The 24,847-nt window shown below is 41.7% G+C and overlaps 1 protein-coding gene across 4 annotated transcripts in view; it reads right to left on the bottom strand.

The window, feature by feature from the left end:
- KATNAL2 (katanin catalytic subunit A1 like 2) overlaps window positions 1–24,306 on the bottom strand; it is a 73,658-nt gene extending 49,352 nt beyond the window's left edge. For 2 of the 4 annotated variants that reach the window (XM_004752206.3, XM_045065596.1), the window contains exon 1: window positions 23,462–24,299. In XM_004752206.3, coding sequence (XP_004752263.2) covers window positions 23,462–23,512 — 51 coding nt within the window. In that variant the 5' untranslated portion in view covers window positions 23,513–24,299. Of the gene's footprint in view, window positions 1–23,461 lie in introns of all 4 variants that reach the window. The other 2 variants (XM_045065598.1, XM_045065597.1) reach the window with 2 other exon arrangements.
- Window positions 24,307–24,847: the final 541 nt, after the last annotated feature.

Here is a 24,847-nt window from a genome sequence, read left to right as displayed (position 1 = left end):
AAGTGTCTACAGATCCAGGAAAGGCATTTAGTGTATTAATATAAAGTCGGAACTGATCAGCTGTGCTCAGGAACAGTGTTCCATGAGAGGAGACATTTGTGTGTTAATCCTGAGTGTGAACTGATTATGGAATTTGGGATTTCAGAGAACTATAAAGTCTACTGAAATGGGAGACGTTCCATACCACGTCATTGTTATTCAACACTGCACTAGGTTAGGGAATTACAATATTTGTGTTTTTTTCCAAAAGCCACGCTGACACAGGCTACTTTCTGTTTTTACAGAGCGGCGCGATAGGGAGATCAGACAGCTGTCACAGGAGCTGTCGGTTCCCTGATGTGTGCAAGGTGAGGTTCTCAGTGTCACCACTAAGGTAAATAAGAGGATTTAACTGAAATTCATCAAGCCTTTAGAACCAACTTCTCATTCACCAGTGACAGAGCAGTAGGTGAGACCTCAAGGAAGCAGTGAGACAAATCTGGAAGGGGAGATGTTCCAGACAACAATCCTCCTGGTTTCTTGAACTTGAACAAGCCAGGGTTGTTAAAAATAAAATAACAATAGAGAAGGTAGTGGGTGGGGGAGGCTCTGGTGATTCAAAGAGACGTGAGGGCTACAACAACCAGATACAATGCGAGATCCAGGTCAGAGAACTAGCTGCCTAAAGAACACTATTTCATATGATTTCATTTTGATTAAACGTGTATGTGTGCACGTGCACGCGCGTGTGTGTGCACGCATATATCTGTATAAACACCCATAGAAAAGGATCTGGAAGAGTGTCTACCCATAAACTCACCTTTGGTTAACACTTTAGTGTATCCGGGTGTGGGAATGTGGTGTTTTTATTTTATTTATTCTCTTTGTTATTTATTCTCTTTGTTCCCTTTAAACTTGACTTGTGGTTATGGAAGCAATCACGTGATATTAGAAGCGTCAATTGATACTACTAAGAATATCAAAAACAATAATAACTGCCAAGAATTCTTAAATCTAATAAATTCTAAGACTTGAGATAGCTTTAAAACCTAGAATAATGGGGGAGGGAATATAGGTTACCATATAAACAAATTGTGTAAACAATATTAAGACAACTGGGAAGAATTGAGGGAAAAGTTGATAATGCTTCACACTGTATACCTATAGAACTGTTCAAAAGATTAAAAGTTTTAAATATAAAAAATAAAGGAACAACAGCCATGGAACTTTCCTGATTGGAGCAAGAGATCTGGCATTCCTGGAGATCCGACTAGGATCTAATCAGGTCTGAGCTAATCAAAGGAACTATGATCAATGATGTCATCTTAAGACTATTAAGTGATTATTTTTTTTTAAGATTTTAATCATTTATTTGACAGACAGAGATCACAAGTAGGCAGAGAGGCAGGCAGAGAGAGGAAGAAGCCGGCTCCCCGCTGAGCAGGAAGCCGGATGTGGGGCCCAATCCCAGGACCCTGAGACCATGACCTGAGCCAAAGGCAGAGGCTTAACCCACTGAGCCACCCAGGCGCCCCAAGTGATTATTTTTAATGGTAATTATAGTAATAAAATGTAGTCCTTCTAAGAGAAGGGTAAGGCCTTTCAGGATAATTGGTTTGGGGGTGGGGCCCTTAGGCTGATCTGGCTCAGGCCCCACTGTGGACCTTCAGACAGCCAGAACCAATGGCTGTTCATTCATTGAAAAATTTGTTTGATGCCTGTGTAACACTGATTTGGGGCAAGCCTAGGTAGGGACTATTACCGGCCTCAAGGGCTACACTGTCCGACTTCAGACTAATCCTGTCTCTAGGCCTCAGCTCCTCCCCCTGTTCAGAGGTGAGGGCAAGCCCTAGCCCTGCGCTACCTAGAATCAGATTCCAGCTTCATCTCTTTCTGTTATGTGACCCCATGCAAGTTAATTCGATCTCCCTGAGCCTCAGTTTCCTCATCCATAAAATGAAGGAAATATTACTCGTGTTGCTGGGTTGAGGTAAAAATTAAGATAGCCAACAGCAGGCGCAGGGCACGAGGATGGTCACTGCTGATGGGCTCCTGCTGATTCTCAGGATCACAGAGGGGCAGAGCAGCCCAGGGACCACCCACAGGAGTTCATTTCTTTGGGGCGCGCCGCTGAGAATGCCCAAGGGAAGGCGGCATGGCTACTTATGAGGCCAGGTGTTGGAGGCTACGGCATGGTTGGAGTCGTGGATCAAACCAGGCCCTGACTTGTGTCTCCTTTAAAGTCCAGAGGCCTTGATAAGGGGTTAAGGACAGGAAAGTTCAGTAACACTGAGGAAGGGTCCGTGCTACCTGTCGTGCGCTCGCCTACGTGACTTCCCACACGCTCTCCCTACAGAAGGGAACAATGCGGTCAGGGTCGTGAATTCTTAGTTGGTCCTTGTTGTTCCTGTACCTCCCATAACCCACTCCCTGGTTGATTGTCTTGCATCAATAGTAGCTAATGGCATTAGCCGTGACTAACTACCTGGCATCACGAGGTTTGCTTGTAGTTAATGTAAACTTGTTACAGAAACTTGTAGTCATCTGACTAGATACGGATGTATTACTCCTTCTATTGTGATCTGCCTTATAAATGCTTGTAAGATGTGGAGTAAAATCGGCACTGTTGGACATCCTCCTCAGTGCTCCTCCTGCCCCCATCTCTTTGTCTCTTAATTTCTTTTCACCATCCTCTTTCCCTCATGTTCCTGGTCAATTTGTCACACCAAATGGCGCCCGAACAGGGACCTGAGCACATTTCAAGGGAGCGCTCATATACAGGCAAGTAGTTGCCGACAGTCAGGTAAGAGGAGCCCAGGTTGACGGGCGACAGCAGGAGTAAACTAACATGGGCCAATCTCATTCTTTGGAACAGGATCTTTTTGTTATGGCATTGCAGGCCCTTTTAAGGCAGAAGGGGTCTTAGCTCTCAGTGAATCAGTATTTGAACTAAGTTAAGTTTGTTGAGTTAATTAGGATGAACAGGTCCTTTGAGTTAACAGTAGTAAATGTGAAACTTAAGAGTTTTTACTTAAAGTCAAATAAGCTCATGTTATTCGTTAAAATCTGTGTTAAAATCTGTTGAAATCTGTTAGCAAAGAGATCACTAAACTGATGGTTAATTGTCCGTCTCCAAGTTTTAATGGGTAATTGTTAAAGTAGCTCTCAAAGTCTTTGCTGACCTGAAACTTTAAATCAAATGGGGTAAAATGCTAGAGCGCTGGTCGCTGGAACTAGGTTTGTGCTTTTGAAATCTGTTGGTAAACATGCTTTGTGCTTAACTGAATTCTGTTGTAACAGTCCCGGGGCCACTGTTTGAGCTAGACCCATTCGTAAAGAATGGAAGGGGAGACCTCCCATTAGCCAGGGATACCCAGAAGGGGAGGGTGTCCAACCTGTTTGAATCTGAAGAATGCCTGACTGTGTGAATGTGTCTATATGGCTTCCACTACAGAGTCTGAGTGGGCTGCACCCTGAGTCTCGTGGGGCGTCATATGGCATAATGGTCATCTTCTCCATGGAGTAGCCTGGTCCGGGGTTTATACGGACTGACTTTAGCTAAGATGCTCCTAAGTTCCCGCGAGGAACACGAGCAGGACAGCATCTGAAAGATACCCCTCCCCTTGTCTGCGACATCATTTACGATGGGAGGGAAACCCAGAAAACTCACCGTCTTAGGAAGAAAAAAGAGGAAAGACACTGGTATAGAAAGGCTGATGGAAACGAGAAAGCAACCCTGTATGTAGGAAAGTAGGAGATACGTAGGAAAGATTTAAGGAACGAGAATACATTTTGTTAAAAGTAAGAGAAGGAAATTTTGTCCTAAATGAGATGGTTGTTTGGAAGGAAATGGCTTGGGACAAAACCTGAATGCAAAAGCAAGTTGTAGAAGGTTCGTGAAGGGAATTCTTCAGAAAAAGAATTTTAGGTATGGTCAGGACGGGCTAAGATGAACTGTACACACACAAAAAGGAGGGCCTAAAAGAATGAGTAGTTTTGTCTTAAAATGAAAATGTCTGGTTACACCAGAACATGAAAGGAGATAAAACTGAGGGTATATACTAAGTCGTAGAAGGCTTGGGGGAAGTGACTTTTATTTGCCTTGGTTTATAGATTTAAAAGGAAACAATGAAATATGTTAAAAATTTGACCGTATTAGATCAGTTTTGGTGGATTTATTCACAAGAGGAGAAAAAAGACTAATGAATCTTTTCCTGAAATTCTGTCTGTTCAAAAGGACAAAGTTTTCTAAGATTAACTGATCTGCTGTTACGAAAATGTAAATGGTTTTCTCTTTGCCTGCCTAGAGTTGTAATGAGGCCTCTTTGACTCAAGGCTTTTCCTTGATATGCTAAGTTACTCAGTACTGCTAAACCTAGGATAAACCTTGCGTTACATTTGGGTAACCGCCCTAAAGGAAAGTCAAATGGGAGATGTTCGGGACAAATACAGTCTTTGATATGTTAAAATTCTGGGAACTGAAATGGGTAAAAATTTCCAGAAGTAAAAGCTGCATTCAGAGTAAACCAGAATGAGTAATATGGGACTAGATGAACTGAAGGAAGTTGTAATGTTGTGTCTCTTAATGTTCTGTCTTATTTTAAACATTGCTGGTTCTCTAATGTTTGCTCTTCCAGACTAGGGATATTTTTTTTCTTAAGATATCTGTGACTTACAAAAATGTAAAAATATTTATTTGCAAACAAATCAGAACATTCAATGGACATCCCCTACAATTCACAAGGACAAGCCATTGTCAAAAGAGCTATGGTACCCTTAAATAATATCTCAAAAATTTAAAAGAGGGGGAGTTCCTACAGGGAACAGTGATATACTCTCCTCATATGCATTTAATTTTAACTCTGTATGTTTTAAATTTTTTAAATGTGGATGATCTCAGTCGGACAGCGGCTGAGCAATTTGGGCATCCTGATTTTTCTCCGCTTCCATATGCCCGGTGGAAGGATCCCTTGACCGGAGTATGGAAGGGTCCTGATCCTGTCAGGAGGTTTTGTTGGTGTTTTTCCGCAGGATGAGGACGCCCCACGCTGGCTTCCAGAAAGGTGGTGCCGAATCCTCGTGTCTCCAACAGAGGATGGCTCGCCTCACATTGAATGGCCAGAACAGACAGAGAAGAAAAAGACATCTCCCCCCTTACAGCCGGAGAGATGTTTCATGCAAAACTCTGGAAACTGGTTGCTGCCCTGGGACCAATAGGGAGTGCAAATAGCCAGAAATGGTTATACTATCACAAAAGACTTCAATCTGACTTTGCAGGCCTGTGTCCCTAGACCTTTTTTTACTGGTAGTGGGCTCAGGATCAAAAGTTCTCACCTCTTGGGCGCCTGGGTGGCTCAGTGGGTTAAGCCGCTGCCTTCGGCTCAGGTCATGATCTCAGGGTCCTGGGATCGAGTCCCGCATCGGGCTCTCTGCTCAGCAGGGAGCCTGCTTCCCTCTCTCTCTCTCTGCCTGCCTCTCCATCTACTTGTGATTTCTCTCTGTCAAATAAATAAATAAAATCTTTAAAAAAATAAAAAAAGTTCTCACCTCTTTCCAAGGGGGACATCTATTGTATAATATCCATTGTGACCATGGTGTGTTAACAAATTGTCTACTTGTGTCCCTGCCTTCATCGGGCACAGGTCCCATAATAGTGTTTATAACTATGCAACCTCCATATGTGCTCCTCCAGGTGGAAGTGGAGGATCCCTGGTATGCTAATTTTGGGTATCAGTTAGTGTTGGAATTACAGGCACAGGTAAAAAGAGTTAAGAAGCGCTTCATAGGGTTACTTATTGCTGGGATAACTGTATTAATTTCTCTAATTGCTACGGCTACTGTTTCTACCATAGCTCTTTTGCAGTCTGTACAAACTGCCACACATGTGAATTCTCTAGCCCGAAATATCTCTCACGCCTTGGCTATTCAGGAGCATATAGACCAAAAATTTTAAGCCAGTTGGAAGGATTGGAAGAAGCGGTAGAATTTGGGGGGGGGGGGCAATTATCGGTGTTAAGAACTCAAATGTCTTTAATTTGCAAGGAATGTGGTTTCATAGTAATGTAAGTCTAGATCTTGCAGAGCTTCAAAAGGAAATTGCTAATATAGAGCATTCACAAGTATATGTACAAAATCCTGCTACAATAGTATCTCAGATTTTGGATGGGTTGCACGGGTTTAATCCTGGAAATATAATGAAATATTCCTTTTGGATTTTTATCATTATATTCACTGTCTTGGCTATATTGACTGTAGGATGGGGAGTTTTCCTTCTTTCGTACAGGACAACGACTGCATACTCAGGCACAAATCCATGTGCTTGTTTATTTAAAAAAGTAGGGGGAGATGTTAGAGGCTACGGCATAGTTGGAGTCGTGGATCAAACCAGGCCCTGACTTGTGTCTTCTTTAAAGTCCAGACGCCTTGATAAGGGGTTAAGGACAGGAAAGTTCAGTAACACTGAGGAAGGGTCCGTGCTACCTGTCGTGCGCTCGCCTACATGACTTCCCACACGCTCTCCCTACAGAAGGGAACAATGCAGTCAGGGTCGTGAATTCTTAGTTGGTCCTTGTTGTTCCTGTACCTCCCATAACCCACTCCCTGGTTGATTGTCTTGCATCAATAGTAGCTAGTGGCATGAGCCGTGACTACCTGGCATCACGAGGTTTGCTTGTAGTTAATGTAAACTTGTTACAGAAACTTGTAGTCATCTGACTAGATACGGATGTATTACTCCTTCTATTGTGATCTGCCTTATAAATGCTTGTAAGATGTGGAGTAAAATCGGCACTGTTGGACATCCTCCTCAGTGCTCCTCCTGCCCCCATCTCTTTGTCTCTTAATTTCTTTTCACCATCCTCTTACCCTCACATTCCTGGTCGATTTGTCACGCCGGCCGCGACAGCCAGGATCTAGCGAGGGGTCTTCCTTCTGTCCTGGGCTGCAGGCTGCCGTCGCTCTGCTCCCGGAGGAGCAGAAGCCAGGATGTCGGGAGCACCCAGACTGCAGACCCAGTTCCCTTTGGACACACCCAGCCACAGGGGCGACAGAGCCCGGCTCAGGGCCTCAGCAGCGAGGTAGCTCAGGTGGTGGCGGCAAGGTCAGGGCCCTCAGTTGTGCGGGAGCTGAGGGCTTGGCTGCTCACCAGCCTCTACCCAAAGAAGCAGCTCATCTCTAGCCATGCTCACGGAAAAGCGGGGTGGGGGGGGCACGGACAGTTACTCACTTGCACAGACACCAGCAGAATTGACTCCTGTGAAGCAGACACTGAGCCCTACCTTGGGAATAAGATTCCTCAAAGTGCCCTGGCACGGCTCTTAACAGGAGGCCGGAATGAAGGGAGACGACCCACAACCCTGCAAAGCTTCCAGGTGTAGGCAGGACTGCCCTGAGCACAGACAGAACACACACACACACACACCACACACATAGGCCCCACCTGGTGTCCCACAGTCCTGAGAGGAGACAAGGAAGAGCCACAGAGATACTCCAGTTTGGTCCTCAGAGCAGGAATCTTCTGGTTACTCCCCGGGAGTAGTCTGGGGACAAGCAGAGGCCCATGTTGCATGCCAGAGGCCTGGGGGAGGCCACTCTGCTGCCTCTCAGGACAGACCAGGGCTCAGGCAAGAAGGCCACACAGGTGGCCCCAAGGGGAAGGGGCGGTGAGTCAAAGCAAGGGGCAACCATCATCCTAAAGGGACAAAGTCCTGGTAGGTACCAAGAGCCGCGAGGAGTCCAACACGTTTATCAGCCAGAAATCACACCAGGTCGTCTTCAGAGAGGAAAGCCCAAGGCTTCTGTCCTGAGACAACACAAAGAAGACACGTCTTCTGTAGGGGTGTCAAGAAAGAAGGAAAGAGGCCACTGCACCCCTGCGTTTTCACCTCCATGGGTGGTTGCTTTGGATGCCTTAAGCAAAAGCACAAGGCTCCCAGAAAACCAAATCAGACAAAAACAAGCAAAGTCTAGACAGCTTAGATGTAGAAAAGTGGGCAGGAGGCCTGTTGCCCAAGGTGAAAGAGAAAGTTCTAACAGCTCAAGGACTCAGGAAGGGAAAAGAAAAGCTTCTGATGTAGACAGCAAGTCGTTGGGCTCCTCTGTGATGCTGAGATCTGCATCATGAATTGGAACCAGCCACCGTGCCTCTATGCCCCCCGAAGAAAAAGGAAAAAGGAAACAATCACGAAAACTTCAGCTACTGCATTCAGAGAAAAAGGACTTTAAAATTATTTTAAAAGCACTAGTGAAAACATGGACTCAGGCCAGAGGTTACCTGAGGTGAACAAAAGCAAGTCAGAGAAGCCGCAGTGGTCTGAAGCCCCTTCACCAAGCTGAGAGAGGTCTCCACTGAAGCATTGCCAGTGTTGCCAGACGTTCCATCGCCCACAGTACAAGCCGATTACTGGCCACTTCTGCACTTGAGTCAGTGTCCTCCTTCCAAACCAAAGCAAGAAGTACTGTCTTCACCCCTGGAAGAGGAAGCAGCTGGATTTCCTGGGCGCAGAATGAATTCAAAGATGCAGATGTTTTCCAGTTCCAAGTGTGCCTCGCTCCACAAAATGATCCCCCTGTGCAACTGTGCATCTGGGGACTTAAAAACAACATCCATCTTGGAAGCGGGAGGATATCACCCATTCTGTTCTTGAGCCCATCCACTTTGGAGACTTTATGCCAATCAGCTCTATCGCATAAATATACAATCATGTCCTAGTTGGAGAAACATACATTATGGAAAATTTATTGTCACTGAAACTTTAAGAAAGTTCAGAAGATCATGGGGCATAGTAGGAAACGTACGTGTGGCTTTGGGACGCCCAAGAGCAGCTATGGAGTACTGACAACAAATATCCAACCTGCACCTGCCAATCAGGGCTGACCCTTTTCAACTGTGTGACCTGGCCCCCTTCTCATGTCTGAAGGAGCCAGGAGAAGTCTGAACTAGGAGGAGCAGATCAAGCCAGCATTATCCCTCCAGGAAGCAGCCATGCTCCCTGCCGCCGTGATGGAGCGACCGTCTGAACCTCTTCTTGGGGGAAGCCGCACTCTGACAGCCCGAGCTCCAGCAGGGCCAAGAGGCACGGTGGTCAGCAGCAGGAAACCCACCAACAAACTGCCCGGATGATGGCCAAGACAATGAAAGGTTCCAAGAAGAGATTCTCCCACCAGTAAACTAAGGACTTGCCCTCGACATGGAATTTGGGGGGAGGAAAACACAGGCAGTGTGGATTAGGGGATAGGACTTCTGAAGGAGACCAGAATCTTTTGCTTTGTGGAGACTTTTGGACTCTGACTCCTGGACTTTTCCGGTGCTGCCCCTGTGAACCTCTGTGCCACAGCCTCCCTGCCTGGAGAATACTTCAGAATGCTGAAGATGGGAAGCCTGGGTTTCACTGGGGATTTTAAGATTGATTATACTTTTGTCAAGTCGCCTCTCAGTAAACAACAAGACATCGTTTTGGTTAATAAATAGTATCCCCAGATTGTACTTAAATAAAGAAATAAAACTACTTAGCATGGGTTTGTTTTGTTTTCTAATCTCAGAGTAAATAAGGCCTTCTTAGACACAAACCCCAGAAAGCACTAATGAAAAAGACTGATAAATTTAGCTACATAAAAACTTTGGAAATAAAAAACAAGGTCAAAGGACAATAATCCGGGAAAAATATTTACAATTTTATTAATGTTCAAAAGGCCAAATCCCTTTATATATAATGGGTACCCACAAATCAACACAAATCATTTATATATAATGAGTACCCACAAATCAAAAAAATGCCAACAATTTACTATAAAAATGGGCAAAACAGAGGAGAAGATAGACTGCTGAAAAAGAAACACAAATGAGTCTTAAATATATGACAAGATGCTCAATCTTATAAAAATGCAAATGAAAGACATAATGTGATACAAATTTTTACATATCAGACAAATAAAGTTCAAAAGAACAGCCGGCTGTGTTGGCACAAATTACCACACACGTTACCAGCAGATGCAGAAATTGATACAACTTTTACTGAAGTTACCAGGTAAAATGTCGACTGTATATGTTCTTTGGTACAGCCGTATCAGTCTTAGGACGAGAGACTGAATATATCAATAGCTAGTGGTCCGACCCACATAAGTTCAGGAAGCCAAACCGTAACCACTGTGGCAACAATCCCAGAAAACCAAACCGCTAAACTACACAAGCCGTCCAGGAACTGGAATCACAGCCTCTGTGGTAACTGGCCCAGCATGGTCAGGATTTGGTCAACAACTGTCAGCCTCCCGATCTTTTGCCCCCCACTTCCAGATGAGGACCAAGCAAAGAAAGCCAAATATGGTCTCCAAATCAGTCACATAAGATACCCTGCTTCTCGTTAGCCTGCATTCGGCTATCCCAGGTCAACAGCCTCTAGTCAGAAAATAGCTGTAGCTTTCCCTTTTTTCACTGCTAAGCTTTCCCATTCCATTGCCTGCCTTTGATTCTCTGCCAAATGCAAGTGATGGTACCTGACTCCCTTGTTCCAGCACATTCTCTATAAAGGGCTTCTGCTCCCATTTGGATGGTTTTCATTTATTTCCATAGGAATTTTATTCTACAGATGCATGTATGTCAAATATGCACACATAAAAACTCTTAAATATAGCAATTTCACTTATAGGATTTTACCCTACAGATATACCTGTGTGGCGTGTGTGTGTGTGTGTGTTCATTAATACATAGACATGATCAAGGCATTTGAAGCCACTTTTTCCCAAGTTCGTTTACCTCCCTCTAAGAGGCTAAGATGCTGAGTAATATGTTTGACAACCTCAAGGTGCTATAGGTACAAAAGTTGGAATCCAGGACCCAGCCTAATAGGGGACGCTGGTAAAAACCTATGAAGGGCTCAGTCCCATGAATAAGGACAGAGGAGAAGTTAAATTGCCCAAGATCATTCTCTATGTGGCCCAGAAAAATCTCAGTCCCTGAGACTGGATTAAGATGTTCCTAGATTGAGGGGCACTTGGATGGCTCAGTTGGTTAAGCGTCTGACTCTTGATCTTAGCTCAGGTCTCAATCTCAATATTGTGAGTTCAAGCCCCATATTGGGCATCCCTGAGTGTGGAGCCTACATTAAAAACAAAACATGTGGGGCACCTGGGTGGCTCAGTGGGTTGAAGCCTCTGCCTTCGGCTCGGATCACGATCGCAGGGTCCTGGGATCGAGCCCCACATGGTGCTCTCTGCTCAGCAGGGAGCCTGCTTCCCTTCCTCTCTGCCTACTTGTGATCGATCTCTCTCTCTCTCTCTGTCAAATAAATAAATAAAATCTTTAAAAAAAAACAAAACATGCTCCTGGATTGTTAGTACCTCCCACAGGCACAATAATGCCTCTTATCCCCACTTCTGTTCAACATTTTGTTAGAGGTCTTAAACAGTAAGATTAAGCAAGAAAAACAAATGGCAAAGAATTGGAAGAATTAACTCTGTCTTTCTTCACGGATAATATGATTGCATAGATAAAGAAGTCAAAAGAATCCACAAATAATTCCTAGAATAAATGAATTTAGGAATGTTGCTCAAAAAAAATCAATATACGAAAATTAATTGTATTTCTACACATCAATAACATAAGATGAAGTTTGAAAAAACAAGAAACCATTTACAGTGATGTAGAAAACATTTACAATAGTATCAAGGACTCAAAGTATAGCTAACAGAGAAGATGGGCAAAATCTCTATGCGGAAAACTTCTTGATTCTTACTGAAAAGAATAAAGAAAGTTGGAATAAAAAGGATAGGCATTGATCAGAAGACTCATTGTTTTTTGTTAGTTCTCCTCAACTTTATCTTCAGGTTCAATTCCATCCCAATCAAAATCCAGCAATCTTTGTGGAATTTGACAAGTTGATTCTAAAACACATAACTATGTGTTGTCAGTAATAGTAACCACTTGACAAAAAAGAACAAGTAGAAGTCTTTGCTTCGATAGATACCCCAAGATTGTGCCACTACAGTTATTAAGACAGAGTGGTATTAGCATAGGAAGTAGACAACTAGACCAGTGGAACAGACTTGAGGGCCCAGAAACAATTCTGCATATACATGGACAAAGAACAGTGTGGGGAAGGACATCTTTTCAGTAAATGCTTCTGGAAAAATTATATGCCTACCCCATCCCTTACACACAGATGTGTGTGTGTGTGTGTGTGTGTGTGTGCGCGTCAAATCAGTTTTGCATGAATTACAGACCTAAATGTGAACACAGTAAGACTTTTAGAAGATAATACAAGAGAATATCTTCATGATTTTGGAATAGGGAAAGATTTTCTTGGGATACTCAAAACCCACTAACTGTAGAAGAAAACATGAATAAAATGAACTTTTTTAAAAATATGAATTTGTGTTCATAAAAGTGAACATGTTGGTAAGCTGCAAATATCAGCACTTAAAAGAATTAATATACTAATGTATAGTGTGTTCCTCCCAAAACAATTAAAAAGACAAACTCATCCAGTAGAAAAATGGACAAGAGAAATAGGTACTTTGCAAAATGAGATATTCAAATGGCTAAGAAACTAACAAAAAGGTACTTGACCTCATGCGTACTCAAGGAAATGTAAAATAAAGGATAGATAATTGAGAACAAGTATTGCTTAGATGTAGAGCAATGGGAACTATCATGCATTGTAAGGGCAATATAAACAGATATAACCACGTGAGAAATTTTTGGGCATTACCTACCAAAGTTGGATATGGCTATTCTATGTTTCAACAATTCCTCTCCTCAGGTTCCAGTTTACCTGTTAGCTGCCTTCCCTACTAAAATGTAGTCACCATGAAGATAGAGGCAGTGTTTCTTTTCACTACCATATCCCCAGAACTTAATATCTGACTCAGGCTCCCCATAAATATTTGTGAAGACACTTACAAGACATGTAGTAAAGTAAGAGGGAAATACAGAAGGAAGGAAATGATCTCTTCTGTGAAAAGAAAAAAATATAGAAATAAATATGCACTTAAGACATACAAATATATTCCTAAATAGTTTATAAGAAACGACAGATGAGGGGTGCCTGGGTGGCTCAGTGGGTTGGGCCGCTGCCTTCGGCTCAGGTCATGATCTCAGGGTCCTGAGATCGAGTCCCGCATCGGGCTCTCTGCTCAGCAGGGAGCCTGCTTCCCTCTCTCTCTCTCTGCCTGCCTCTCCGACTACTTGTGATTTCTCTCTGTCAAATAAATAAATAAAATCTTTTAAAAAAAAAAGAAAGAAAGAAACGACAGATGATAGTTTCTTAGAGGGTGAGGAAGCAGAAATGGGTAGGGAGTGGAGATAGGGAAGAAGGCATTTACTTCTCCACTGTACACCTTTCTGGTAAATACTGTGTGAATTTTCATACCATTTTTGAAATCACCTTTATTAAGGTATCATTTATATATAGTACAGTGCACCCAGTTTAAGCGCACAGTCCCATGAATGTGTGTACATACGTAATCAACATTCCAATCCAGATTTAGAACATTTCTGTCACCCAAATACGTTCCTATGGTTGTTGGCAGAACTCAGTTCCTTATGAGCTAGAGGACTGTGGGCCTTCGTTTCTTGTTGGTTGTTGGCTGGAACCTTCCTTCCTTTCCTTGCCCCGTGGGTATCTCCAGAGGGCCATTCGTAACAAAGCATCTTGCTTTGTCACAGCCAAAAAGTGTGTGTCTGTCCTGCTTGGAAGTTTTTGAGTTTCTTGGATCTGTGGGAGACTTTTAGCTATGATTTCTTTTTTTTTGTTTGTTTCTCCTCTTCATCTCAGCTCTGGGATATGAATTGCACGTCTGTTTGACTCCTTGGTATTGTCCTTCATGCCACTGAGGCTTTGTCCATGTTTTTCTTCAAACTCCATGTGCTGCAATTTGGTTTCCAGGGAGTCTTTCTGATTAAAATACTGTCTTTTTCAACTCTGTCAACTGTGTTTTATTTATTTATTTTTGTGTATCTTCTGGTTTTTTCCTCTTTAGAATCGTTTTCCTTAAATCCCCCTTAAACATATTTATTACAGCTATTTTTAAAGTCTTTGTAGTTTTTTTTTTTTTAATTGGATGCCAGTTTTTGTGAATGTCTGGATTTTCTTGTCTTTTAAGTGTTAAGTTTTATTTTGGCAGGTAACTATTTGTAGGTAAGTCTGATCCTATCAAGCTGTGCTTTTAAGCTTTGTTAGGAAAGAGAGATCTAAAGAAGCCTTCCTCTAGGGCTTGTTCAGCCTACTCCTAATGCACAGCCTTCCTGCAACCTCCACTAAGCGCTCTGCTCTTCCACAACATTTCTCCACTCAGGCTGCTTGGCATTAAAATATCTCTCAGTGTCATAAGGAGGTTATAGGAACACTACTAGCTGTTCAGCTTATCGTTCCCTGATGATTGGGCTTTCCCCAGTTTTGTACTTTTTCACTCTGTAGATGCACAGCTTAGTGTTCAGCCCAAAACTCAGAAATATGGAGCAATTTGTTTGCACAGCTCCCTCTTCCCTGGTCCCCTTTCCTCCTACCATTAACCACCTAAGTCTTCCCAAACTATACTCTGTCTCATCTCTGCTCGGCATAGATACTCCCTTGGGTGCCAGAACCCAGTTACTGCTTCCAAGCAGAAGCCCTTCTCTAATGAGCACACTGTCCACTGGCTGAAGATAGGTTATTCATGTACGTGGGCCAGGTTTCTAGCTGTGTGCAGTAGGAAGGCTAGTCTGGCACCTGTTACTCAATCACAGTGGAAAGCAGAAGGTTATATTAATTTTTTTTAGTGTATACAAGATTTATCTGGGTGATGGGGCACCTGGGTAGCTCAGTCAGTTGAATGCCCAACTCTTGGTTTTGGCCGGGGTTATAATCTTGGGGTCTTGGAATCAAGCCCCACCTCGGGTCCCCACTCAATGGGGAGTCTGCCTGAGGTTCTCTCCCTTTCCCTTTGCCCCTCTCCCTGCTCACACAACCACACACGTGCGCTCGCTCTCTCTCTCAAATAAAGAAATAAACTCCTTTAAAAAAATATTCATCTGGGTTGTGGTATACTTTTTACATCTAAAAATAAAACCTAATAAATGTTATTTTTCCAAAAGAATAACCTATTTTCAGCCAGTGGACAGGGTGCCAAAATTGATCCACACATTCATATATACACACAGAATAAAAGAAGGTATTTTTAAACCAAACCATCAAATACACAAATTCTTATCTGTACACTGTCACATTCTCTTTTAGCGGTTAAAAAGGAAAGAAAACACAAAAACAAGTCTCCAAGAGTAGCAGTGTGACATTAGCAAAGTGTTCCAAGTTGTGTGATCAGTCTCCCTTCCTTGGTCCACGTCCAGGAAGAATGTGGTCCTACAGCAGCCACAGCATTTTAGAAGATACCCACAAGGCTGCTGCGGTGGTCAGTAGTGAAGTGGTTAATCTTCCTTATGTAAAAGCAGAGAAGAGCACTTAAAACATAAAGTTACTTAAAATTCAGCTTTGCTTTATGGTGATTTAGAGTTTGTTTAATTAGTATTTAGAACTGCACATTGTTTATAGCTATTGGTATTTCAATAGATGCTTAAATGTTTGAACATTTAACGTTTAATAAGCCTCAGTTCTTTGAAGAAAAACATTGATGTAATTAAATTTTCAATTACTCTTTTTTTAGGGGCCCATGCAATTAATAAAAGCTAAGGCATTTAACAACACTCATTTAAAAACCTAGTCAACCACCTCATTAATTACCTAACACTTATAGCAGTTATTTTTTAATAATAAAAGTCTCACAAAGGCAGAGTCACAACTTGTGAACAGTATATATAATGACATGAGGAATAAAATTAACTTTATTCCAGGATTATTCTGTGTGTATATATGAATGTGTGGATCAATTTTGGCTTTCCAAAATGTATTCTTGGGCATTGATACCAATTACTGTTTATTTGTTTTGAATTGTGTGGTCAAATTAAAAACACTAAAGCAATTGCTCCTCAGAGCTTCCTTGCCCTTAGCACATTTTAGAGGATCTTAAATTCAAGTTGAGAATAAGAAAGGCACAGAGGTCTACAGATGGGAAAAAGTCTTATTCTAATTAAAAGCTACATTTATTTTGGTTTTTTGTTTTTGTTCAAGATTTCCCTCTCCTTTATTTAATTTTTTAAAATCTTTTATTTAAATTCAGTTTCATTAACTGTATTTTCATATACTGTATTATCCGTTTCAGAGGTAGAATTTAGTGATTCATCACTTGCATATAACACCCAGTGCTCACTGCATCATGTGCCCTCCTTAATACCCATCACCCAATTATCCCATCCCCCCACCTCCGTCCCCTCTAGCAACCCCCAGTTTGTTTCTTAAAGATAAGAGGCTCTTATGGTTTGTGTCCCTCTCTCTTTTTATCTTTTTATTTTTCCTTCACTTCCCCTATGTTCACCTATTTTTGTTTCTTAAATTCCACATATGAGTGAAATCATATTGTATCTGTCTTTCTCTGATTGTTTTCACTTAGCATAATACCCTCTAGTTCCATCCATTTCATTGCAAATGGCAAGAATTTATTCTTTTTGATGGCTGAGTAATATTCTATCATATATATATATATATATATATATATATATATATATATATATATATATATATATATATATATATAGTGTATATATATACACCACACCTTCTTTATCCACTTATGTGTTGATGGACATCTGGGCTCTTTTCATAGTTTGGCTATTGTGGGCATTGCTGATATAAACATTGGGATGCAGGTGCTCCTTTGAATCACTCTGTTTGTATCCTTTGGATAAATACCCAGTAGTGCAATTGCTGGGTCATAGTGTAACTCTATTTTTAACTTTTTGAGAACCCTCCATACTATTTCCAGAGTGGCTCCACCAGTTTACATTTCCACCCACAGTGTAAGGGGAGTTCTTGGCATCCTTGCCATCTGTCGTTTCTGGAGTTATAATTTTAGCCATTCTGACTGGTGTGAGGTAGAATCTCATTGTGGTTTTGGTTTGTATTTCCCTGTGCAGAGTAATGTTGAGCATTTTTTCATATGTCTGTTGGCCATTTGGATGTCTTCTTTAGAGAAATGTCTGTTCACGTTTTCTGCCCATTTCTTGACTGGATTATTTGTTCGGGGGTGTTGAGTTTGGTAAGTTCATTATAGATTTTAGATACTAGCCTTTTATCTGATATGTCATTTGCAAATATCTTCTCCCATCCTGTAGATTGTCTTTTAGTTTTGTCGACTGTTTCCTTTGTTGTGCAAAAGCTTTTTATCTTGAGGAAGTCCCAATAGTTCATTTTGCTTTTGTTTCCCTTGCCTTTGGAGACGTGTCTAGCAAGAAGTTGCTACAGCCAAGATCTCAGAGATTGCTGCCTGTGTTCTCCTCTAGGATTTTGATGGATTCCTGTCTCCCATCTAGGTCTTTTATCTGTTTTGAGTCTATTTTTGTGTATGGTGTAAGGAAATGATCCAGTTCCATTCTTCTGCATGTGGCTGTCCAATTTTCCCAACACCATTTGTTGAAGAGACTGTCTCTTTTCCATTGGATATTCTTTCCTGCTTTGTCAAAGATTAGTTGAGGGTCCATTTTGGGGCTCTCTATTCTGTTCCATTCATTTATGTGTCTGTTTTTGTGCCAGTTCCATATTGCCTTGATGATTACAGCTTTGTAATATAGCTTGAAGTCTAGAATTGTGATGCCACCAGCTTTGTCCCCACCCCCCAACATTCCTTTGGCTATTTGGGGTCTTTTGTGGTTCCATATAAATTTTAGGATTGTGTGTTCCAGTTTTTGAAAAATGTTGATGGTATTTTGATGCAATCCTTATTGCATTGAATGTGTAGATTTCTTAGAGTAGCATAGATATTTTAACAATATTTGTATTTCCAATCCATGAGTATGGAGTGTTTTTCCATTTCTTTGTGTGTTCCTCAATTTCTTTCATAAGTGTTCTGTAGTTTTCAGAGTACAGATCCTTTACCTCTTTGGTTAGCTTTATTCCTATGTATCTTACGGGTTTTGGTGCAACTGTAAATGGGATTGATTCCTTGATTTCTCTCTCTTCTGCTTCATTGTTACTGTATATAAAGGCAACTAACTACTGTGCATTGATTTTATATCCTGCCACTTTGCTGAATTCCTGTATGAGTAAGCAATTTTGGGGTGGAATATTTTGGGTTTTCAACATAAAGTATCATGTCACCTGCAAAGAGTGAAAGTTTGACTTCTTCTTTGCTGACTTGGATGCATTTTATTTCTTTTTGTTGTCTGATTGTTGAGGCTAGGACTTCCAGTACTATGTTGAACAACAGTGGTGGGAGTGGACATCCCTATTGTGTTCTTGAGCTTAGGAGAAAAGTTCTCAGTTCTTCTCCATTGAAGATGATATTCACTGTTGGTTTTTCCATATATGGCTTTTATGATATTGAAGTATATTCCCTCTATCCCTACACTACAGAAAGCTTTTATCAAGAAAGGATGTTCTGTTTTGTCAAATGCTTTCTCTCCATCTATTGAGAGGATCATATAGCTCTTGTCCTTTCTTTTATTATGTGGTGTATCACACTGGTTTGCAGATGTTGAACCACCCTTGCAGCCCTGGAATAAATCCCAGATAATAACATTAAAAGTACTGTTGGATCCTATTATCTAGTATTTTGGTGAGAATTTTTGCATCCATATTCATCAGCAATCTCCTTTTTGATGGGGTCTTTGTGTGGTTTTTGGGAGCAAGGTAATGCTGGCCTCACAGAAAGGGTTTGGAAGTTTTTCTTCCATTTCTATTTTTTGAAAGAGCCTCAGAAGAATAGGTATTAATTCTTCTTTAAATGTTTGGTAGAATCCCTCTGGGAGGCCATCTGGCCCTGGACTCTTGTTTGTTGGGAGATTTTTTATTAGTGCTCCAATTTCTTTGCTGGTTATGGATGTGTTCAGGTTTCTTATTTCTTTTTGTTTCAGTTTTGGTCATTTATATGTTTCTAGGAATGCATCCATTTTCTTCCAGATTGCCTATTTTGTTGGCATATAATTAGTCATAATATTCTCTCATAAATGTTTGTATTTCTTTGGTGTTGGTTGTGAAACAAGAGAAGTACCAAATACACAATCTATCCTTATACCTAAAGAAGCTGGAAAAAGAACAGTAAATAAAGCCCAAACCCAGGGGGAAAAGAGAAATAATAAAGATTATTGCACAAATCAATGATATAGAAATAAAAAAAAAAAACCAATAGAATAGATCAACAAAACTAAGAGCCTGTTATTTGAAAGAATTAACAAGCTTGAAAACCTCTTGCCCTTTAGTTTTGTTGATTGTTTCCTTTGCTGTGCAGAAGCTTTTTATTTTGATGAAGTCCCAATAGTTCATTTTTGCTTTTGTTTCCCTTGTCTCCAGAGATGTGTCTAGTAAGAAGTTGCTACAGCTGAGGTCAAAGAGGTTGCTGCCTGTATTCTTCTCTAGGATTTTGATGGTTTCCTAGCTCACATTTTTTTTATTTTTGAGTATGGTGTAAGGAAATGGTCCAGCTTCCTTCTTCTGCAGGTGGCTGTCCAGTTCTCCCAAAACGATTTGTTGAAGAGACTGTCTTTTTTCCATTGGATATTCTTTCCTGCTTTGTCAAATATTAGTTGATCATATAGTTGTGGTCCATTTCTGGGTATTCTTTTCTGAACCACTGATCTATGTGTCTGTTTTTATGCCAGTTCCAAACTGTCTTGATGACAGCAGCTTTGTAATGTAGCTTGAAATCCAAAATTGTGATGCCTCCAGCTTTGCTTTGCTTTTTCAGGACTGCTTTGGCTATTCAGGGTCTTTTGTGATTCCATACAAATTTTAGGATTGTTCTAACTCCGTGAAAAATGTTGGTGGTATTTTGATAAAGATTGCATTAAATGTGAGCAACATTTATAGCAACACAAGCCTACCTCAAGAAGCAAGAAAAGTCTCAAAATCTTAAATAAACAATCTATCCTTACACCTAAAGGAGCTAGAGACAGAAGAACAAACAAATTTAAAAAAAAAAAAAAAAAAAAGGCCAGGGGAAGGAGGGAAATAATAAAGACTAGAGCAGAAGTGTGTGTGTGTGGGGGGGGAGGACAACAACCCTAGAAGAGCAAGTGACAACAGACAAAATGACAATAAAATTGACACATGGAAAGCAATTGGATAAACGCCAGGTGAATTAAGAGAACAGAAAAAGACAAAAGCAAAAGACAACCAAAATCAAAGAAAACCAACACCTATAGAAAAAGTAGTCGGGGCGCCTGGGTGGCTCAGTGGGTTAAGCCGCTGCCTTCGGCTCAGGTTATAATCTCAGGGTCCTGGGATCGAGTCCCACGTCGGACTCTCTGCTCAGCAGGGGGGCCTGCTTCCCTTCCTCTCTCTCTGCCTGCCTCTCTGCCTACTTGTGATTTCTCTCTGTCAAATAAATTTAAAAAAAAATCTTTAAAAAAAAAGAAAAAGTAGTCAACAAGAAGTACCTAAGTATGACAGCACCCTAGACAATTACAGGAACTGAGTGCACTGGGCACTTCTGAGTCACCAGGCACTTCTGAGGACAGAAATAATGAGGAGCAGGCTAAACAGTATATAAGAGATTCCCTTCCCCAACCCAATCAGGTGACAATCCCTCTTCTACCCTGACTGAAGGTTGGACGTTTACTCTGAGAAGAAATTCAACCACACAAACTTTGGAAAGGAAAAAGTAATTAAGTATGCAATTACATAATTAAGGAAGGAGTAATTAAGTATAATCTATACATCAAACAGCGAGGAGAAATCCCCCACCTCACACATAGCTGTCTTCCCCTGTTTAACTCCACCGATGGTGGCAACCAAGATTATTGTGCCCTTATTCCTATAGGAGGGTGTAGATGATTTCTCCTTGGAGAAATTAAAGATCTCAGAGCAATCGTACATGTATGGTTATATAATTTGAAACAAGAATAAAAATCAACAAAATAAAAAGGAAGTATTCTGGAAATTCTAATACAGTGGATGATGTAGATGATCAAAATTCCTTGTGGACATGCAATCCTTCTTATATCCAGTTGACCAAATCACCACACCCACCTCTGTCTTCTTCCTTCTGCAGACCCCTAATCAGCACAACTCTTTGCACTTACACCCCCTGCAAATTCAAGCCATCAATGGGCATATCTAAATATGTCTCTCAGCACCATTTAGGGAATAAAACAAGAAGTAAAACTGGATCTGCCTTCAAGTTACATGAATTCTGTTTGACAGGCTGTGTCACATGCAGGAATCTGTAACATAAATTAATCACAAATTAGGGGCACCTGAGTTGCTCAGTTGGTTAAGCAGCTGACTCTTGATCTCTGGGGTCTTGATCTAGGTTGTGAGTTAAAGCCCCATGTGGAGCCTACTTTAAAAAAAAAATTAGGGGCACCTGGGTGGATCACTCAGTTGAGCGTCCAACTCTTGATATCAGCTCAGGTCATGATCTTGGGGTCCTGGGATGGAGCCACACATTGGGCTCTCTGTTCAGCAGGGAGCCTGTTTCACGATTCTTTCTCTCTCCCTCTGCTCCCCCCAAATGGATGAGTAAATCTTAAGAAATAAAAATAAATTAACCACAATTAAATACTAACTTGCATGGTACAGAGTATGTGGCATTCGGAGATATGTCAGATCAAAGAGAATGTGCCTGGATCAGTGGGAGGCAAAGCAGAAAGTGGTGAAGACACCAGACACTGGAGCTGGGCTGCACCATTGCAGTGCTCTGTAGATCATGTCAAGGTTTGGGGGTTTTAATCTAAGTGTAATGAAAAGCCAATAAAGGATCCTAGTCAGGGAGTGACATAATTTTAAGATCACTGGATGAAGAATGGACTAGAGGGAGGCAAAAACCAATAGGAAGAATAGTTAGAAAGCTATTGTGGATAGGTAAGCCATTGTGGTGGGTTGGATCAGGATCTCAGCTGTAGAGATAAGGATGATTAAAGACCTATTACAGAAGTAGAATCAATATGATTTGCGCTGTCTTCCTTAGGTAGAAAACAAAGGGAGAGACTAGGAGGAAGGAGCTAAGGATGACTCCCAGAATTCTGATTTGAGCAACTGGTGGATGGTGGTTCACATTCCCAGGTGGAGGAAGACTGGGAAAGGTATAGGTTTCAGAAGGGAAACAAAAAGTTAAGTATTGAGCAAATTCAGATGCAGATACTTGAGATACTCTCCTTGATTTGTCAAACAATCAGTTGATTCATGTTCCTCTCTGTATTCCACCTTCTAGAACACCATGTGGCCTTGGGACCCAGCAGAGAAATCCACTCTAGAGTCAGTGAGGGGTTGGTGGTTGTTGGCATATAGATGGCATTGGAAATCATGAAAATATATGAGACTATTTAGGGCAGTGGTTTTCAAAACTGGGTGTGTGTTTACAATGTACTTTTCAAGACCCCATCCTGGACTGTTTTTGATTCAGTAAGTCTTGGTGAGGTCCTGGAATCTGCTTTTTTAAAAGTTAGTGCAAAAAGGTTAGGATGCAGGTAATTTGGGCTAGATTGAAATAGGCTTGAAGACAATCCAGAGATGAGACCTAGCAACACCAACCCTTTCCAGAAGCTGGAGAGAAACAGAGAGAGGGTGGTAGGTAAAGGGGAATGTGAGGCCAACCAGGCGGTTATCTCTTTTTCTATACTATTAGTTTGTTTTTTAAGGTGGGAAACACTAGGGCAGTTGTTCCTAACCTTGGCTACACATGTAAACACCGCCTGGGCTTTAAAAAAAAACTGCTGATGCACAGAATCCACCCAAAATCAGTAAATCAGAATCTCTAGAGGTGAGGGCTCAGATATCAGCATTTTAAAACTTTATTTATCCTCCCTCCTCCCCAAAGCATTGTTTTTATTTCCTCAGTGCCAGGCATGGAGTATGCGCGCAATTCATGTGCATTGTTGTGTAAAGTACTGCTCACCAGTGAGCAGACGGTACAACTGAAACCACTGTATGTACTGTAAAGCCCATGTAATCTTCGTGTGAAAAGGATTATAGTCTAAGAATTGAAGCCCGAGAGGGGAATTAAATACGTAAATTCTCTCGGCCTTGGTAAGTGGAGAATCAGGATCAGAACCCAGGGTCCCAACTCTCAGGTGAGAGCTGCCTGGCCTTTCAACAGTCCTAATTTTAACCACTCCCCACACCTGCTCACCCATCAAGACAGCCAGTCTAATAAACACGACACCGTTTCCTAAGTCACAAACTGCGGTCCCTTTCATCAAATCCGTAGGCACTCCCAAACCCCGCTCTGTCCCAGACCCAGCCTATTCCCGTCACAGCCTTAAGCCCAGTCTTGGACTTGACCAGTGGGACCTAAGGTCCCTCCCAGCGCCGGCGCCGCTCGGCTGGGGGGAGGGGAGGGGAAACTCGTCGCCATAGCAACCGCGGACACGCAAATGGGCCCTCAGTAACAGGAGACCAAAGCTCCTGGCACAATTTTTTTTTTTTTTTTTTTTTTTTTTTTTTTTTGTATGTACTTTCCTTACCGCTTCCCGTGCCTGGTGCGTGAATTTGAGGGTCTGGTAAGAAAGCTCCATCAGGTACGGTTTCAGGGCCGGAGAAGTGAAAGGGGCCAGTCACTAGCCTGACCAGTACTTCCAGAGAAAACTGCTGGGAGAAACCTGACGCTTAACCAGCCCACCCCTTTCAGGATTGGCCGGAGCCTGGACAGGTCAGCCAATCGCTGGACAAAGATGGATTCTTTCTCATGCCAATCAATATTAAAATAAGCACGTTTCAGCCAGAGCCTTTGCAGGGCACTGACCAATCAAGAGAGGGAGGGGGATGATTGACAGGGTTTGAGGCGGGCTTTGAAGTTGTTCTGGTTCGCTTCATTTCTGTCTCTAAAACGCCAGGTTACCAAGTTTATGTATCGTACTATTTGTCCTTGATTTCGGCTGTTGTTCAGGCCTTTGTGACCCAGCGCTTACGTTCCCAAGACTACACTTTGACACCCCGTCTTTTCCCATCTCTCCCCCCGTCCCCCGTATTAAGGTAAGGTTTGGAAGGAACTTTCTGCTTTACTTTGAAATGTCTGCAAGTGGTCCTTTTAGACTGGAAGAATCTGCTGTGGACTTTGGCTGTTAGAGGCTTTCTGGGATGCAAAGTGCGCGTCAATCTTTCCCTTCTCCAACTCCCTTCGCTCTGGACCTATGCTCTTTAAAAGCGGACAAACACGGACTTGACATTTTCCTCTGCTCCATTTTCTTCATGTGTTAACTATTTTGTGTCTTCAGTGTCTTTGCCTTCTGTCTCGCTTGCTGTTAATCTTCTTCTAAACCATCCCCCCTTCATTATCTTCGGGCTGCTTCTTCCATTCTCTTCCCTTAGAATAAAAAAAAAAAAAAAATCAAGTTTCCTCAATCTAAAAAAAAAAAAAAAAACAGAACAAAGCAAAACCCCAGATCTCTCATCTTCTAATTGCTGAATTGAATCCCCTCTTTTCCATTCACTTCAAGCTTTTTGAAAGGACTATCTTCTTCCCTTTGCCACCTCCCATCCATTTCTCAACACATTCTGCCCCTCCTCTTTTGAACCTGTTCTTACCAGAATCTTCAAGAACTTCGTAATTAGGAAAGCCAGTTATAGGTTATTTTACACCTTTTTTAAAATCTTATTTAAACTTAGCACCATTTGAAACTGTTGACCACTCTCACATTAGATAATAACTATAATTTATTAAACATCTATGGCACCAGAAAACACACTATGTGACTTATTTGGTTACCTAATTTAATCCTAACACGCCATGCAGAAGTCATTAGCACTCCCAATTTACAGTTGTGGAAATGGGCTCAAAGAGCCAAATTAGCCAATCTTAAATTATCCAACAAGATAAAGCTAGGATGCAAAGCTATCTCCTGAATGAAGCC

The sequence above is a fragment of the Mustela putorius genome, unplaced genomic scaffold, assembly GCF_011764305.1.
Source record: "Mustela putorius furo isolate JIRA1106 unplaced genomic scaffold, ASM1176430v1.1 tig00003858_pilon_pilon_pilon, whole genome shotgun sequence".
Lineage (NCBI taxonomy): Eukaryota > Metazoa > Chordata > Mammalia > Carnivora > Mustelidae > Mustela > Mustela putorius.
The sequence above is the reverse complement of the archived record's forward strand: the minus strand, read 5'-3'. Positions and strand labels throughout refer to the sequence as shown.